The sequence below is a fragment of the Excalfactoria chinensis genome, chromosome 2, assembly GCF_039878825.1.
Source record: "Excalfactoria chinensis isolate bCotChi1 chromosome 2, bCotChi1.hap2, whole genome shotgun sequence".
NCBI lineage: Eukaryota > Metazoa > Chordata > Aves > Galliformes > Phasianidae > Excalfactoria > Excalfactoria chinensis.
The window spans coordinates 120,474,734-120,490,924 of record NC_092826.1 but is presented as its reverse complement, the minus strand read 5'-3'; the positions used below and the strand labels follow the sequence as shown (position 1 = coordinate 120,490,924).

Here is a 16,191-nt window from a genome sequence, read left to right as displayed (position 1 = left end):
ATGTGGCACATTCCTGTTACATGGCCCTGTGCAGGATGCAGGTTAGCAACCACTGACATCAGTGAAGCCCCCAGTCACAGCTAGAAATGTGACAGAATGCTGTGTTCTTCCTCATACCCACTTGAAGTTGTAACTTCAGCAGTAACTGCAGCTTCCCGCAGAACTCTCTTCCCCACCACCCATTTTCCTTTTTTTCCACTGTTGGCATTAGTGTGATTGTTCTGAGGTATGTGAAACATAAGGCTGGAAAGATAGGGGAATGCAGGCTTTCAGCACTCACTTTGGCTAGTCTGGTTTCTAGTTAATGTGTCTGTTGTCATGCTCCTTCCATCACTTTTTTTTTTTTTTCTTTTCCCCCTTTTCCCCTAGTCAGATCAATCTTGTGGAACAGAATTTTGTCCACTCTGTTTTTCTGCAGCATATTGTCGCTTCTTTAATTGAATCTAAATCACACTCATAGGAGATGCGTTGTTTTGCTTGAATGGACCAAGGCTTTGGAAGCTGGCAGGAATTTCTTTGTGTGGTTGGGTGCCAACTAGCACCAAAGACATTCTGTAGGGGGAAGTCATTCCAAGTAGGACAAAGTGCTTTGGCAGTCTTTAATTGTTTTTTTTTTTCTTAATCACGAACGATGAAGTCCTTATGGACTTGGTTAGAAGGAAACAAAATCAGTGTGGTCTGGAGGGAAACACCGCTGTGTTTCTTTGCCTTTGAACACTGTATCTAATTCAAAGCCTATAGCAAATATGCTAATGGAACTCATTAAACTCATTAGTTTATCTTAGTAATTGAGTTTTCCAAAAAAAACCAATGTCACTTACAGACTTGTCTTCAAATCCCTGAAGACAAATTGAAAGGCCAAGTAAGCTGAATGCAGAAGAATTTGTCTTGCTCTGATTTGTTTCCAAAAACAAATGTGGAAATGTGTAAATATTAATCAGTGAATTCTAAAATCCGTTTATTTCACTGTCAAGTGGAACTTTGTTTCCTTTAGACTTTCTCCGAACTGTTCTGCTTAATTTTGGGGTCAAGGAGCATGGGAAAACTAGAGTGCAAGTCCCTTATGTTCTGGTTGTCTGGTTCTTCTACAGTGACAATTGTCAGTTCCTCTCACCTACTTTATAGATGTTTTTATGTCATTTATGCTGGTAATATTTTCTTTTAATATATATATACCAGCCTTTATCTCTATGCTGATATGCAACTGCATCATTTGTGAGGAGTAGCAAACTGGCAGAAAATATTCAAACATGTGCTGCTGGCTTTTTTCTGGTGGTTTTTTTTTTTGTTTTGTTTTGTTTTGTTTTTTTTTTTTTTGTTTGTTTTTTTTTTTTTTTGGTTTTTTTTTTTTTTGTATGTGTCAAAAATGTTTATGCATAAGAACGACAAAGGATTTCATACATCACATTTAAGCCATGAACACTTCTAGCAATTCTAAAAGAACATGTGTATAGGCTTTTCAAAAGAACATATTTTCATCATTTTTTCTCTGTTGTTCAGTGTATGTACGATGGCATGTGACACTTAGATTTTAAACTTCCAGTTTGCATTGTGACCACCGTATTTCATAAAGAGCACAGAAACTGTAGGAAGATCTTAAGTAAGCTGTAAGATACTAAAAGCACTGTTGACTGAGTTTAGTTCTAGATAGCTTTCGGCCTCTTTATAACCATTTAAAGAAGTGGACTGAATTTTCATTGTGCAAAATATGTAAAAAATTGGAAGTGACAGGACTCCCTGGTACTTGGAAGCTTAAAAACTAGTCTATGCCTCTGTACCACTTCTTTCTTAGCGTGTCTCAATGGAGAATGACAACCTGGCTGCAGAGAGAGAGAGAATGCTTTTGGAAGAACTGAAATCATTGAGACAACATCCTGTTCCTGGAAAAGAGAGGCTCTTCCGTGAGCTACAGAACAGCAGCACGCAAACAGAGGTGAGTGTGGACTTTGTCTTTGTTGGTATCTGTGATATACAAAACTAGTAAGATTTGGTTTTACTGCAACTGGTTTTGATGTAACATACTTTCCTAAAAGACATAGGGTTCTTATTGAATGGAGCAAGCTTAAGAACTGTTAGAGTGTAAGGTACAGGTAGACATAGTTACTACTTAGGGTAAGCAGAAGCAAGATTAGCAGCTTGTAGGTGGGGATTCATACAGCTGTTTGCTCAGGTAAGCTCATATTCATATTGCTATAGCAACAACAACTGAAAGCACAAGGACTGTTTAATCAGCATAACAAAGTACTTTCTAATACGCCCTGCCTTGGACTTCCTGTTTTGTTTTCATTTGTTTTAGTTTAACTTTTTCCGCATAGGAAAAGTATTTCTTGATTTGCGATTTCACACAGAAAATTTATTAACGACACACGGCTGATTTCAGTTCTAAATTTCATATTCTACTGCTTCATAGAAGAATATGTGGTTTCTGGCATGACAGGATTTCTCTCTATTTTGTCTTCCCTCCCTCTGCAAAAACTTGCTCAGAATGAAAATGAAAACCAAAATGATGTGGGAGAGCAAATCTCTGAGGATGAAGATGAAGGAAGAAAGCCGGATGAAGTATCTTCTGCTCTGCTTTCTAAAGAAAGGTGCTTAGAACTGTTAGTTAAGAAAATATTATTTAAAAGAAAAAGAAAAAAAATCTTGAGAATTATGTTCTTGCTATGAAGTTAATATTTATAAGCTGTATTGTGATGGAAATTCATGATAATGGTATGTTTTTTATTTTAGATAGTCATGTTTCAAAGTTTACATGCTTCAGATGTAACAAAATTTTGTTTTATAAAGCCTGGTTTTCTGATGCATAGAGAATTAACCAAATGTTAGTTTTACTATGTCTTTCCTGTATAGAATCAAAATTTCTGGACAGCTGTGTATATAACAGGTTGTATTTACAAATATGTAATAAATTCATATTAATGTAATTATTGTATATGATAATGCATTTTGAGTATTCTGTAATCTGTGTAGATGAGCAATCTATATTTGTCACCTTGAGAAAAGAGTAAACTTTAAACTAATACCAGGCAAAGGTGAATCTCTGACCATTTTAAAAGAAAATCTAGAAAAAATACTGTGATATCAGTACATATTTTCATTTTTTAAAAATGTCTTTTAACACAAATATGCTTTTTAATGTTTATGTATGTTATCTGTTTTTCAGTCTTAAAAGTAATCTTAATTTTACTGATTTGGTTCCAATTTTTTCCTAATTGCAATGGTTTGTAAGGGATAACAAGCAGAGGAAAATGAAATGTCTCATTAATTTCGGTCCTGCAGGCATGTTTATCAGAAGGCTAATGAGAAACTCATGAAGATTCTTTTGGAAGTTGTAAAGACAACTGTGGCCATGGAAGAAACGATTGGTCGCCATGTTCTTGTGTTACTGGATAGGTCTGGGAAAGTCCAGTCTTCCAAACCAGCTGGATGGGACACAGAGGCAGAGGATTCAGTAAAACCAAGTATCCGTGTGGGATATGAAAAAGGTATTCATTCGTTGGTTTTCTATTTCATAACGATTCACATTTGATCTTCTTTGGGTTTTTTTGAGTATGACCCAGATGCTTATGACTCATACCCAGTGTCCTTTTGCAAAGCCTGCAACAGTATGGGAAGGTGATTGAGAAACAGAAAAATAAATATGCTCCTGTTGAGGAAGGCAAATAGTAAGAGAATGAAAAGTAGCTTCTTGGCATCTTTCACCAACTTGACACCTTCCTCTGTATGCATGTGGAACGGGAGCTGGTGTCAAAGGCTGTATTTCTGCTAATACATGTCGTGTATAGAGGAGAGCTGGCATGGGACTGCCTTTATTTATGCTTGTGCACTTCGTTAGCCTCCTAAAAAGAGGTTGGTGGCATGAAAACAGCATTCTGGAAACAGTTCCAGGAACTTTCTGTCTGCCAAGCCATGCACATCAGCTGTTTGGAGTAGTGCTGGTTGGCAGGAGCCTGTAGGAGCATTTACCACTGTAGTTATTTGCTTACTAGTATTTGTTTGGAATTTTAACTACTGTGAATGCAAAAGAACCTGTAAGCCAAATACTACATTTCACTATTAAAAAAACATATACTTCAGAGTAATAATCAGTTGATTTCTCTAAAGGTTATCTGCAGTGAAATGTGTACAGCTGCAATCTAAGGATTCTTGAAGCTTTTAAGTTAAGAGCACTTTTATGCTTCCATAGTACTGTGGTTTCATTAAAAATCCTCATAACTTCCATTTTCCTGCACATTTTGCTGTATTTAATTGTGAGGAAAAATAACATAGTTTTTGAAAATTCAGATTTTTGAGGCTCTGCCTTTTTTTCCCACATTTTAGATTGGGTAACTAAGCTTCTGTCTTAAAATTTTGGTACATGTCCAGGTACTAGAATTGAAGGAATCACTTTATTCAAAATTGAATGCTTTTGCATTTTACTTTGGGATGGGAAATGAAGTGGGTATAATTTGCTTATATTGAAACAATTTGTGGTATCTTCAGCCATAACCAGCTATCTGTCTTCCACATTATCTCTTAGCCAAATGATGACACTAACAATGACCAGGCTCAAAGTTTATCACCTCCTACAGTAGTACAAGGTAGTCTTTAAATTTATGTGGATTGCATTTTAGATATATTGAAAAATATATCAATAGATATATTGATATATCTATATCAATATTTCTATATTGAAAACGACAAGTTTATAAATATTTTTTGTATTCTTTGTGCTCTCACTGGGTAGTGTAAAAAGCATTGGGATTTTCAGAACACACTTTGCTCAAAGAAATAGAAATGTGTTCCAGTTATGAAAGAACTCATTAGAGGTCATCACAGTTGTATTTCTTGAGTTGTTACTTGATGTATTCAGTGATGGTAGTTCCTAGTTATATCATGCCTATTCATAGAGCACTTTCTGCTGTTTTCTCCCACATTCTTATTTGCTGAGAATATTGCTCCCTGCTTTCAGACTCTGTACAAAGGGCTAAAATATCATTGCTGCCCTTTGCTCTGCGCAGTCATGCACACTACACAATATGTGCTTTCACTTTTTGCCTGTTCCTCCTCAGCAGTGTGTATACTTGTCAGAAATTATTGTCATAAGCAATTCTCAACAGGGATAGTTTGCATTACATATACATGGGAGAACACAGAAGACTACCTTTCTTTGATATTTTGGGAGGGCAAAATATAAAATAGTGCCTTCTTAATACCATTGTCTAAATGCACTGCAGACCTTCTTCTGAAGCTTTCTAATGAAAGTATACTTTCTTAAACAAAAGGGAAATGTATTACATTCCACTGGCAGTGAAGGTCTACTTCATCATTGTTAATACTCTTATGTTTGCTATTAATGTGTTTTAAAGATGAACCCAGGGATTCACTATTTTAACAGAGCAGTTTGTCTGCTATTGTGATTCCTCCTGAGCACAGAGCTGCACCGGGCTATTAGCTCTCTACATACCTGTTGTATATTTCAATATTCTTTTTAATGGTCAGAAATAATGACGCAGAAGTGAAGATAAAAAAAATAAACCAAAGAGTAAGGATTAAAGGAGACTCAAGGCAGCAATGATTGTAATGGGTGAATGCAGAGCGTGTAACTGACTTCTGATGTAGTATTTGCAATTTACTTTTTTCTCTCTCTTTCAAAACATCTCAGCAGCATCCTTCCTGTGCTTGTAGTCCTGTCAATCAGGTCAGACAGCCCTTACAGTCACTGTGCTGTTTCATCACCTGAAGAATTCAATCTTACTTCAAATAGAAATATTCTGCTTGTGCTTTCAGGACTGATGCTGCACATTTTCAGTGCTCCTGCAGAATGGCCCAAAAGAATATAATCTCTTAAGAAAGTCTACCGTTGTTTTCAGGAAGTTAGAAGAAGATAAATATGGTAGAAAATATCTGTGTATTTTAACCTCTGTGTGTTGTTGCATTTATTTCTAAACAAACTTTCTTTTAAATTGCTTAGGAAATTTGTAGGAATAAATTTGTACTAATAAAAGTTTGATAATAAAATAGAAAAAAAATAATGTGTTCACTAAAGTAAATCATCTCTGACCTTCTGAACATAACACATCTTTATGGACAAGCAAAGTTCAGATTACTGTTTCTGCTGAGTTGTTTCAGCATTTTACAGAGCTGAATCATTAAGATCACAGTCTTGTAACTGTTAACTTCATTTACACAGGTTGACTTGAGACCTTCACTGGACTATTGGCTAACATGAGATTTCATTTCTAGAATAGAGAGCAAAGTTCCAAGTTCAACCATAAAACATACCATTTGAAGTCAACAGCATTTGTGCAAAGCGATTGAGTGAGTTTGGAGGATGGAGCCAGAAATCACCGTAAAATCTCTCTCATGCTCTATCTGGGGACAGAGGGACTGTCACCTGTGCGATTGTGGCATCCCTTGAACATTAAACCCTCTGATGTACTTCCCGAGCTCCTTGTTTCCTGTGTATGAGGCACAAAGTAGCGAGTAGTTATATCCTCTGAACTGTACTGAATTGTTTGCAGGTTTTCAGCTTGTAACCCCTAAACATAATTCCTTGCGGAAGCGTGGGAGTAAACTGAGACCTTAGGTCCAAGTGACACAAAATGTATCTCAAATGAAATAGATGTTGCTTCATAAATGTCAGTTGAGAGCTTATAAACAACATCTGTATCTGAAACTTCTGAGTAAACACTATATCTAATGGTTTTGTGGGCCATGACATCTGACATGCTGAACTGCAAACTTCATGACAAAGGAAAAACTGTAAACCTTTTTCATTGCAGTGAGTGAGTTTACACTAGGAAAAGACATGTTTGTTTTTGAGGGTTGTATTCTATTCATTATTTTGTATCAAGGAAAAATAGGATTTGGGAGAGGAGAATTTGGTTTTAATACTCAGAGCAGAGATTATGTTGATCACTGTTATGAGGATTAGTACAAATGGGGGTTAGGTATTCAACAGGCATTGATTACTCCTATGAGCAATAGTTATCTACTGTTGGGATGTACTACTGTAGTACTTCATACTGAAATTGAGATTTTAAAACAGGAGTGTGCTTTCACTTGTCTTGCTTAAATAAATTATAAATTAAGCTAATTTAGTATTTTCTAGGTGGATTACTGTCAGCTTAATACCACAAGCAAACTCTGCCTCCTGCTTTCAAACAAAATGGATGAATGCCTTTAAGCCAGTTCAGACCTCAGGAAGACTGAGAGTAGCGGGATATCATATTGCCCATCAGTTACCATCCTTGTCTTGTTCAGCTACTCATTTTAATCAATTTTCAAGTCACTAATAGCGATGCTAAATGCTGACATTCTGTAGTCTATATCCTGAGAAGCTGTCTGTATTACATGTGTATCATTCCCTTTGCTCTCTTGGATCTGTGTTGTTTTTGCATCACTAACATGAACAGTCATGTTTTAAAGGATGCTAATATGGCTGGGCATTGAGGAAAGAGTGACTGATGGTCAGAGTGGTTTTATTTGTTTGTTTTACATTTTATAAGGCAATCTTGCAGTCATTACTGCAATTTATTCTGAAGAGTAGGGAATCCAAAGCATACTGAAATGATATCTAAAACATCCTGTTAATATCTCCTTTTCTCTCTCTCTCTTCAGCTCATTTTTAGTTAACACATTGAGTATTTTATGTAAATTTTATTAAGTATTACTAAGATATTTTCATTTCTGTCTTTGTGATCAGGACAAAATATTTTTATCATGCTCTGATTTGCGTTTCTAACCATGTCTCACGGTTTTCATGTATTGGAGTCCTAAGAGTCTATGTCAAAACTACTGTTTTTCCAGAGTCCTGTTCCTCCTACCATGGCAGTAATATGGGAGATGATGATATTAGTATGTGGTCAGGAGCCACAGAGGAAGGACTGCTGAGCCAACATCTTGCAGAAAGTGGAGTGGAATTCGATCCTGAAAATGAAGAACTGGTTCTGAATATTAGTTCTCGACTGCAAGCAGCTGTTGAAAAACTTCTGGAAGCTATCAATGAAACTTCCAATCAGGTAGTGTGTGATCTAATAGGAATGCATTGTGAATTTGGGGTCTTAATTCTGTTGTTTTATTCTTTGAATTTCTCATGAATATTTTCTTATGTGCCAACAGTCTATAGACTTATTTTCGAAGATGAAACAATGTTTCAGGCACCTACTCCAAAAATTCTGTTTCAGCATTACTTCACTGATGATTTTAGATTCCCACTGGGAATTGGGCTTGGACTACAAAGGATTTAGGCTTGTGTATCCATCTGGGTCAGTCTTTCATTCCTTATGCAAGTCTCTCACATTTTGCTGCAATCCAGAGATGAGACAGGAGGTGTCAGGGCACATCTAACTGACCCACATGAAGGGAGAGTTGTAAAGGGAACTGTGCATGGTTCACTTGATATATTGGTCAGTTAATTCAGCAAAAAGATGGAGATCTCCAACTGTCACTTCTGACTATGATTTTAACCCGTCGGGTTAAGTGCATGCCTTCCTTGCTATCAGAAAAGGAGTCTGCACTCCAGTTTTGTAGTGTGTGTTTGAGGTGTGTGGCTCATGGATAGCTTCCAAAGAGATAGCATATGGATGGTGCTTTCTTCTTTGCTGTAGGGGTATTTGCATGGTGGGATTTTAGTTTCTCTCTGGAGTACATCTCTGTTAATTGAAGTGGGAGTTATGTACCTAGCCCAGACTTTTGAATCATGCTGTTTATACCACGTGCATAACTTCAAGACAGTGTACCTTCAATCTGAGATATACACAGAGAATATACTTGGTATCTCATGGTCTGTTCTTAGATCACTGTTGTTTGAAGAACTCAGTCTTTAAATGCAGTTATTTTCTAGAATTCAAAGGCTGTAATGTGTTTTGTGCTACTGACCCATATGTGAGCTAACCGGCAATGCAGAGGAACAACTTCAAATGTTGCAGTAATTAAGAATTAATGCTGCAACTATACAAGTATGATCAATTCTCTATCACAGCTGGTGTTTCTTGTGAATATTTTGCTGCTGATATTTAAACACAGTAGTTCTATACAGAAATGATTTTATTTTTGTGACTGATGTTTATAAAGTACTTCTTATGATACCAGTGAAAGTGATCAATATATTCTAAGCAGCTTGTTTTTATTTTCAATTGATCAGGAAATTTTATTTTACTTTCACAACTTTGTAGCTGAGAATTTGCCAATGCCTGTTGCCAGTATCTGTTGTATGGTTACTGAATTACACACTGTTCCTGTATATAATGAGAGTTTGTATGTTACATCTTTAAATTACTTCATGAAATACTGAAGAATGGAAGAAATAGCCCAAACCAATCACAGAGAGAAGATTTTTAACCTTTCCTCTTAATAATTTATGTTGTGCATACAAGCCACTGTGCATTTCCTAAAACAAACTTTAAAGAGTGAGAGAAACCTGGCAACTTCTTCAAAGTGACTGCTGGAGACCTGTCTGAACACACATTTCAGACTGAAGCACAGTTTGAATCCTTTCAGGCAAGGCGTGGAGTGGGTGTATTGTAATTCGGTGTTATATACAAGTAAATAAATCAGGCCCCTCCCCTATTCTTTGGCTGGGAGATACTAACAGGAAGTCTTGAGGAGAGCAGAGTCTGAGAAAGCTCTTCCTGTTCAATTAACTTGAAGAACAGGAATGAAGACAAACAAGGACATCTCTGTATTTCTCTTTCATTGGCCGTAGGGGAGGTGGAAAATCATTTTTAGTTTCTGTTCTGCTGCTGTGCTTCTCTGCTGTAGCGTACCTGCTCAGGTAAAACAAAAGCATGCTTCCCTGCTGTGGAAATTGCCTGCCTGCTGCTACTGGAAGATTTGTGTTGCTTTTTCATGTGCAACTTCTCCAAGGAGGACTTTTAGGAGTGACCATATGAAGTTTTCGTGCATCTCTCCCTTGGATTTCTGCTCTGGGTTACTTTCCTGACCCTGGGGATTCTCAGTAGGTTTGTCAATGAGAGTACTGATGCATGTTCTCAGACTGCTAAATGTATGTGTTCTGTTATAAATTGCTCTTAGCAATTTCTAAAGGCAGCTTAGCTAGTGCAAAATACCGATGTGACAGTTAAGAAGACAGTGACAGCAGCATTTGGGAATGGATTCTTACCGCACCTACTGGGCAGCTAATCTGTTGAATCCTCTGTGGACAGAAGGGCAAGAAGAAGACATATATGAGGTTGAATCTCGTGTGCCTTTGCCATGTCCTTTTCCTTTCACTGAACAATTGGATGAGAATAATTCTGTAGTTGTAAATACTGCAATTTTTCACTTCAAACACAAAAAAAACGGGCACATTTTAAAAGTTGTTTCTAGAATTTCCTTGCCTACACCACCCTACTCAGTAAGTATAAGCTTTTTTTTTTTTTTTTTTTTTTTTTTTCAGAAAATATCTGAATTTGCCTAAATAGAAGAGAACAATGCAGTGGAAAATGCTATAAACTTGCAGTGTGTTGCTAGCAAACATTGTTCATAGGCAGTTTTAAATGGACTGTGAAACAGCTTTGGGTATAAAATTCTTTTTTCACAAGGAATTTAGCATACATGGATGTACACTAATTTGTATAGGTTTAAAATGTTTTTTGGAAGTATGTCAACTATTATATTTTTTTTCCTCTATGAATAATTTCTGAAGTGGGGGGAGAGCAATGCAGTCAGATAGAAAACTTTTCCTTTCAGTACACTGAGTGGTACTATTAAGTAGCACAAGCTTGCGTATGGCTTCTAATGATTTTAAAGCCTGCTATTTGTGCTCATGACCTGAGCTGGGGATGGTCAGAAAGACATTATTTTTAAAGAAATCGAGAGATATTTGTTCAATATAAATTGTAGTAAAACCAAAAAAGTTACTACCTTACAAATATTGGCCAGTTATCCATAATATTAAAGGGGAAACAATGGGAGAGAACCAGGAAATATGCATTACTTCCTTTCCTGAAGTTGACATGTTGTCTTAGTTTGAATGCTGGATACACCAAGCACACATGCCCCATTCAGATCTGTCAGTTTGTATTTGTGTCCCTCCAAGAGCTGGATGTAGACTGTATATGTTAACAATTGAGAAGTATGGGTCTTCTTGGTAATCGACCCGTTTGCTATAACACACTCTGTGTAATCAATAATTCATTATTTTGGTGTCTTTGTTAATCTTCATGTTTAGGAGAAAAAGAGAAGAAGAACTTATGTCAATTTATGTCAGAACTTCTGCTAGTTTTATGCACTGTGTTTAGCTATTCTAAGCATATGGTACATGACAGCTTACTCATATGCGTATTTACTCATGTAAAGAAAGGTGAATCTAGTGTAAACTCATAAACCTGAAATTACCGGAACAAAGACTTGTATCTAGCTAGGTAGCTCATTCAGTTCAGTATACTGAGAACTGTTTGTTTGCCTGTTCTTTTATACAGAATGTTTTCCTGTTGTCATCTGTGAATATCTTGATCTTATCCAGTGTCCAGTGAAATTATGTAGAAATTTACATCACACTGTTAAGCCACTATTAATGAAATATGAGAGACAGAACAGTCACTTATCACAAGATACTTAATTTACCTAATCTCTGTAATTTTCCCCTGTGGTAGCTTGAACATGCCAAAATTACCCAGACAGAACTTATGCGAGAATCCTTCAAAAAGCAAGAAGAGGCCACAGAGTTTATCAGGTATCAGGAAGAGCTGCAAGAACGTCTCAGTGAAGAAACCAAAGCCAGAGAGCAGTTGGCTTTGGAGCTTAGTAAAGCTGAAGGTGAGTTGTTAATCTTTGCACTGACTAACCTATTAGCTGGGTAAAGAAACTTCAAATTAGATCAGTTTCTTAGCGAACTTCAGAATGTTGCCACTCTGTAAATCTGTTTAGCAATTTTTTAATCACTTTTTATTAAATATAATAGCTTGGATATGTGTTGTTATCCCCAAAATTGATTTATTTTGCTATTTGCAATCACACTGAAGTATTAGCAACTTAAAGTCGTAGAACCTTAACAGTTCAGGCTGGAAGCCTGCTCAAAGGGTCAGCTAAAGCAGATTTCCCAGAGCTACGCCCAGCTTATTATAGTATTTCATCACCCTCAAAGTGGGGGCTAGGGAGGAAAAAAAAATTAATCTGAATTTCATTTTGTGCCTTCTGCCTCTTGACCTTAACTTAGATCCACAAAACACAGATAAAAACATGGAAACTTCAGCCTGAATTTGGTGATACAGTGATTATATATTTCAACTTACTCTTTGTTTGAAGTGATGTCTCTAAACATATTTGCAGACACATCAAGAAGCGATTAAAATTATTAGTGTTCCAAAGTGTTACAACTGAGGAAATCGACCATCTTTTTTGACATCAGAAAAAAATAAGAACAAATCTAAAGGTTTTAATAGTTTTTTTTGGTAGTCAAAAGGCCTTATTGTCAAAGCAGCCTTACTGCTACAGTAGTTGAATGTTTTGTTTCCATCTAGCATTTCTGTTATGATCTTTATATAGCAGTTGGTAACTGACAATGGGAAAGATGCAAAACTCATCTATCCTATGTGTAAGATCCCCATAGTAATTAGAAGAATAACATACATTATTTTTTAAGTTATATGGTTATATATTATATTGTTATAGTTATATATTTTATTAAGTTCAGCAGACTTCTCTGTTTCAGGGTGGGAGCAAGAAGTTTCATAGCTAAATTTTATTGCTAGAGAAGGCCACCTTGCCAGCTTTCCTCTTCTTTTTAAGTAGATAATCCAAGACGAGTTCACATGCTATTAATAGTTGTGACACACATAGCTGGAAAGGAAATGTAGGTTTCTAAGCCATGTCTCTAAATTCAGGGACTGTTAGTAGCTTGTAACTCCTGAAGTCGTTACATCTTTTTTCAGCCTTTTTTTGGTGGTCTTCAGAAATCAGTGCACTTCTAAATGACATGCACGGTTTTCTGTGCTGTTATAACAAAATAAAAACACCATACAACTCTGTAATTTTTTTTCTGCTCATTGAACTGAGCTGTGAGCACAGCCTTACGAAGCCAAACTGCCTTCTCTTATCAAATTCCTTAGATAGGCATGCAAAACAGTGTCTGAGTTGCTTATATATCGAGTGATACTCTGTCTTCTCTTGAGATAAAGTGTGTCATTTTTGATCATTTCTTTCTTATCACAAAAGCTGCTACAGCTGCGATGTTTCAAACCTCTGGTGTTTTCGTGGCATCAGATATGACTTACCTAACAAATGTGATGGGAAAGCTAACACCAGTCAGTTTGTTCACTGACACTGAGAACTGCCCAGGGAAGCAGTGGAGTCATCATCCCTGGAGGCATTTAAGAAATGCGTGGATGTGACACTGAGGCAGATAGTTTAGTACTGGGACTTGGTACCTTGGGTTGGTGGTTGGACTTGATGATCTTAAAGGTCTTCTCCAACCTAAAAGATTCTATGATTCTTGTTTGGCTGGTTGATGGCTTTCATCTGCTACAGAATTAAGTGCTCAGGGGAGTTTTACACTTTTTATGTTGAAATTCAATAGAAATGTCTGTAGTTTTCCTGTATTCTCAAGCTATATTAACACTGGCTCAAGACTACGTATTTATACTGGCAAAGCTGACTTGAATATTGGAAAAAATACTACATCAGTTCAGTTAGCTTAGTAAGAAAAAACCTGTAAGATAGGGGTGTGTGTCCAGCTGTCAGGGCTCAGACATTGTACAGCTGACGTCTAGACTGTCCTCTAAAACCATCAGTATAGTAGGTGACAGAACGCCTTACTGTGGAAACCTGTGAATCTTGCCCTCAGTTTTCCAACAGTGCACTCTACAAGTTCAGTACTTTCCACTGCACGATAAAATGACTTCAGACACATACACTGTCCACATGAATTGATTTGAAATTTCTTATTTCTTCCTGAGTTTATTATATACTTATCTTTTTTCTTGGTGTTTGAGTTCCTGTTTGCTACCAAGGTTGACATGCAGTAAGAAATAGTTCATGTTTTTGGTTATGAGGTATCCTTTTGATTGTTTGTTCATTGAGTTAGAAGAGAAGAACAGGAGCAGAATTTCTCACATACTGAGGATCTAACATACGTGTGCATTCATGTGAGATTACTGCAGTGATTTGACCATGCTAAAAGTCCAAACTCTTGTTAAATCTACCTAAAAACTGATGTTCTACAGGCCTCATTGATGGTTATGCGGATGAAAAAGCATTTTTGGAAAAACAACTTCAGGAAAAAATAGATGTAATTGACCATCTTGAGCAAGAACTACTGTGTACAGGTAACAAATTGCAGGAATTAGAAGCTGAACAGCAGCAGATCCAGGAAGAAAAGGAGTTACTCGCCAGACAGAAGGATGCCATGAGGGCAGATGCAGGGCCAGTAGAACAGCGTATGTATTCTCCACAATCTTTCTATAAGATTTTCTTATTTTTAAACGAGATAATGAGTGATCTTGGTGAAATTGTTTGTTTGGCTTTCTACCTCTTTTCAGTCATTAATGGAAATATGAAGTGGCAAAATGTGATATTTTCATACCTAGTACCTAATGTTAGTGAGATAAGTTTACAGGATGTTTGAACAAAAAAAATGAACGTTGAGCTGTTGTAGATGTTCTTGAAGTAAACAAAAGCTTGATACCCATGGAAATCGGTTATATTACTGCTGAAGATGAATGTCTCCAAGCTGGCACCTGTGTATAAAAATACTAGTCTAAGTATTTTTGAAACAGAGTTTGAGGCACTAGTGAGGTTACCTGCCAGAATGTGATTGAATTACACATGATGTCCGTAGTTACTTTTGGCATCATAGGTATGCTGCTATATCAGATTCTTTGTTGGAGGAAGAATGGTGCAGGAGCTGCATGACAAGGAAGGGCTGTTACCACTACCAAAATCTACTTCCTCCGTTCTCCAGAAAGCAAAATAGATAAATTAAAAATTTAAGTATGGGTGATGGCAAAGTTTTTGGATAAATATCACATCATAAATATCACATCAGCTTAACTAACTGCTTACTCGGGGGGGAGGGGGAAGCATTTACGTTTATGAAGTAAATATGCCTTCTAATTTATTAGCTTAAGGAAGAATTAATGTTGCATGTTTGAAAGGGAAGAAAATTGAAACAGTGGTATTTAAGAAGTGCTCTTCCTTTGAGGATTGCAGTGCTTACATGAAATTAGCATTTTATTTAATGTCTAAAAGTTTATGGCACTTTATTATGTCTCTGGCCTTGTAAATTTTATTGATTTTATTTTATTTAAATATTATAGTGAAATTTTAACAACGGCCAGTCACTACTTTACTGTAAAGAAGATTCTTGTATATGTCTCCTAGTAAATTGTTTTATGCTTTATATGTCTAAATATTTTCAAGTATAGCACCAGTATGGGTACTGTAATGATAAACTCTTTAGGTACTTATATCATGCATACCAGAATAACCTATCACATTCCCTATGTTACCTCAACAACTTTGTCATTAAATGCCACACTCTCTTTGGCTTCATTTTCTCTTACATTGTTGCATCACAAGAAAACTACAGCTGGCATGTAAATTACTTTGCTTCTTTTTTTGTTTTCTCTCTATTCTCCTAGGCCTAGTAGATGCTGCAGTCGATGCAGCTTCCCAAGCAGGTGTGTTTGTATGTTGCATGGCCAATCCTGTAACTGGGTGGAAGATTTAAACGTACTGACATTGTTAATCAGGATTATTGGGCTTTTGGCTTACTGACATCACTTGTAATTCTTACTGGCCTGCAGCTTTGATGTTGTATTTCATACTCAGTTTTACATTTTGCTAACAACATTTCTTATGATTTCTATGCATAAATAAGCAAATTCATTAATAACCATCATCTTATTCACCTATGAATGACACATACTTAGTTGATAATGGAGGGATATTTTTGTAGGTGTTGGTTTTTGTTTATTTTTTCCTTTTGTTTCCAAATATACTGAAGTCTTTCATTACAATATCTGGACAGTGTGTTAAGTGGACATGCAGTGGTGACCTTAAAATTAGAATTGGTTCAGTATGATGTAAGATGATGGTGCCTAAAGGATATTTCTTCTATAGTGATTGTAAATTGTACTGTTTCTGTCTAATTTTCAATCATGTTTTAAAGACTCCAAATGTAATTGCACTTTACAGTTTGGATTTTGCCTCAAGGGATGCCTTAACGGTTAGTTAACATGTACTTCAATGGGCTGTGGCTTAAGAGTC

At 36.4% G+C, this 16,191-nt stretch overlaps 1 protein-coding gene across 4 annotated transcripts in view; it reads left to right on the top strand.

Annotated features, from left to right (window-relative positions):
• AKAP9 (A-kinase anchoring protein 9) overlaps positions 1-16,191 on the top strand; it is a 97,108-nt gene that overhangs the window by 53,963 nt on the left and 26,954 nt on the right. For 3 of the 4 annotated variants that reach the window (XM_072329045.1, XM_072329042.1, XM_072329046.1), the window contains 7 exons: positions 1,793-1,933; positions 2,485-2,588; positions 3,280-3,485; positions 7,792-8,003; positions 11,580-11,742; positions 14,148-14,360; positions 15,564-15,602. In XM_072329045.1, the coding sequence (XP_072185146.1) occupies positions 1,793-1,933; positions 2,485-2,588; positions 3,280-3,485; positions 7,792-8,003; positions 11,580-11,742; positions 14,148-14,360; positions 15,564-15,602 (1,078 nt within the window). The remainder of the gene's footprint in view (positions 1-1,792; positions 1,934-2,484; positions 2,589-3,279; positions 3,486-7,791; positions 8,004-11,579; positions 11,743-14,147; positions 14,361-15,563; positions 15,603-16,191) is intronic. The other variant, XM_072329043.1, reaches the window with a different exon arrangement.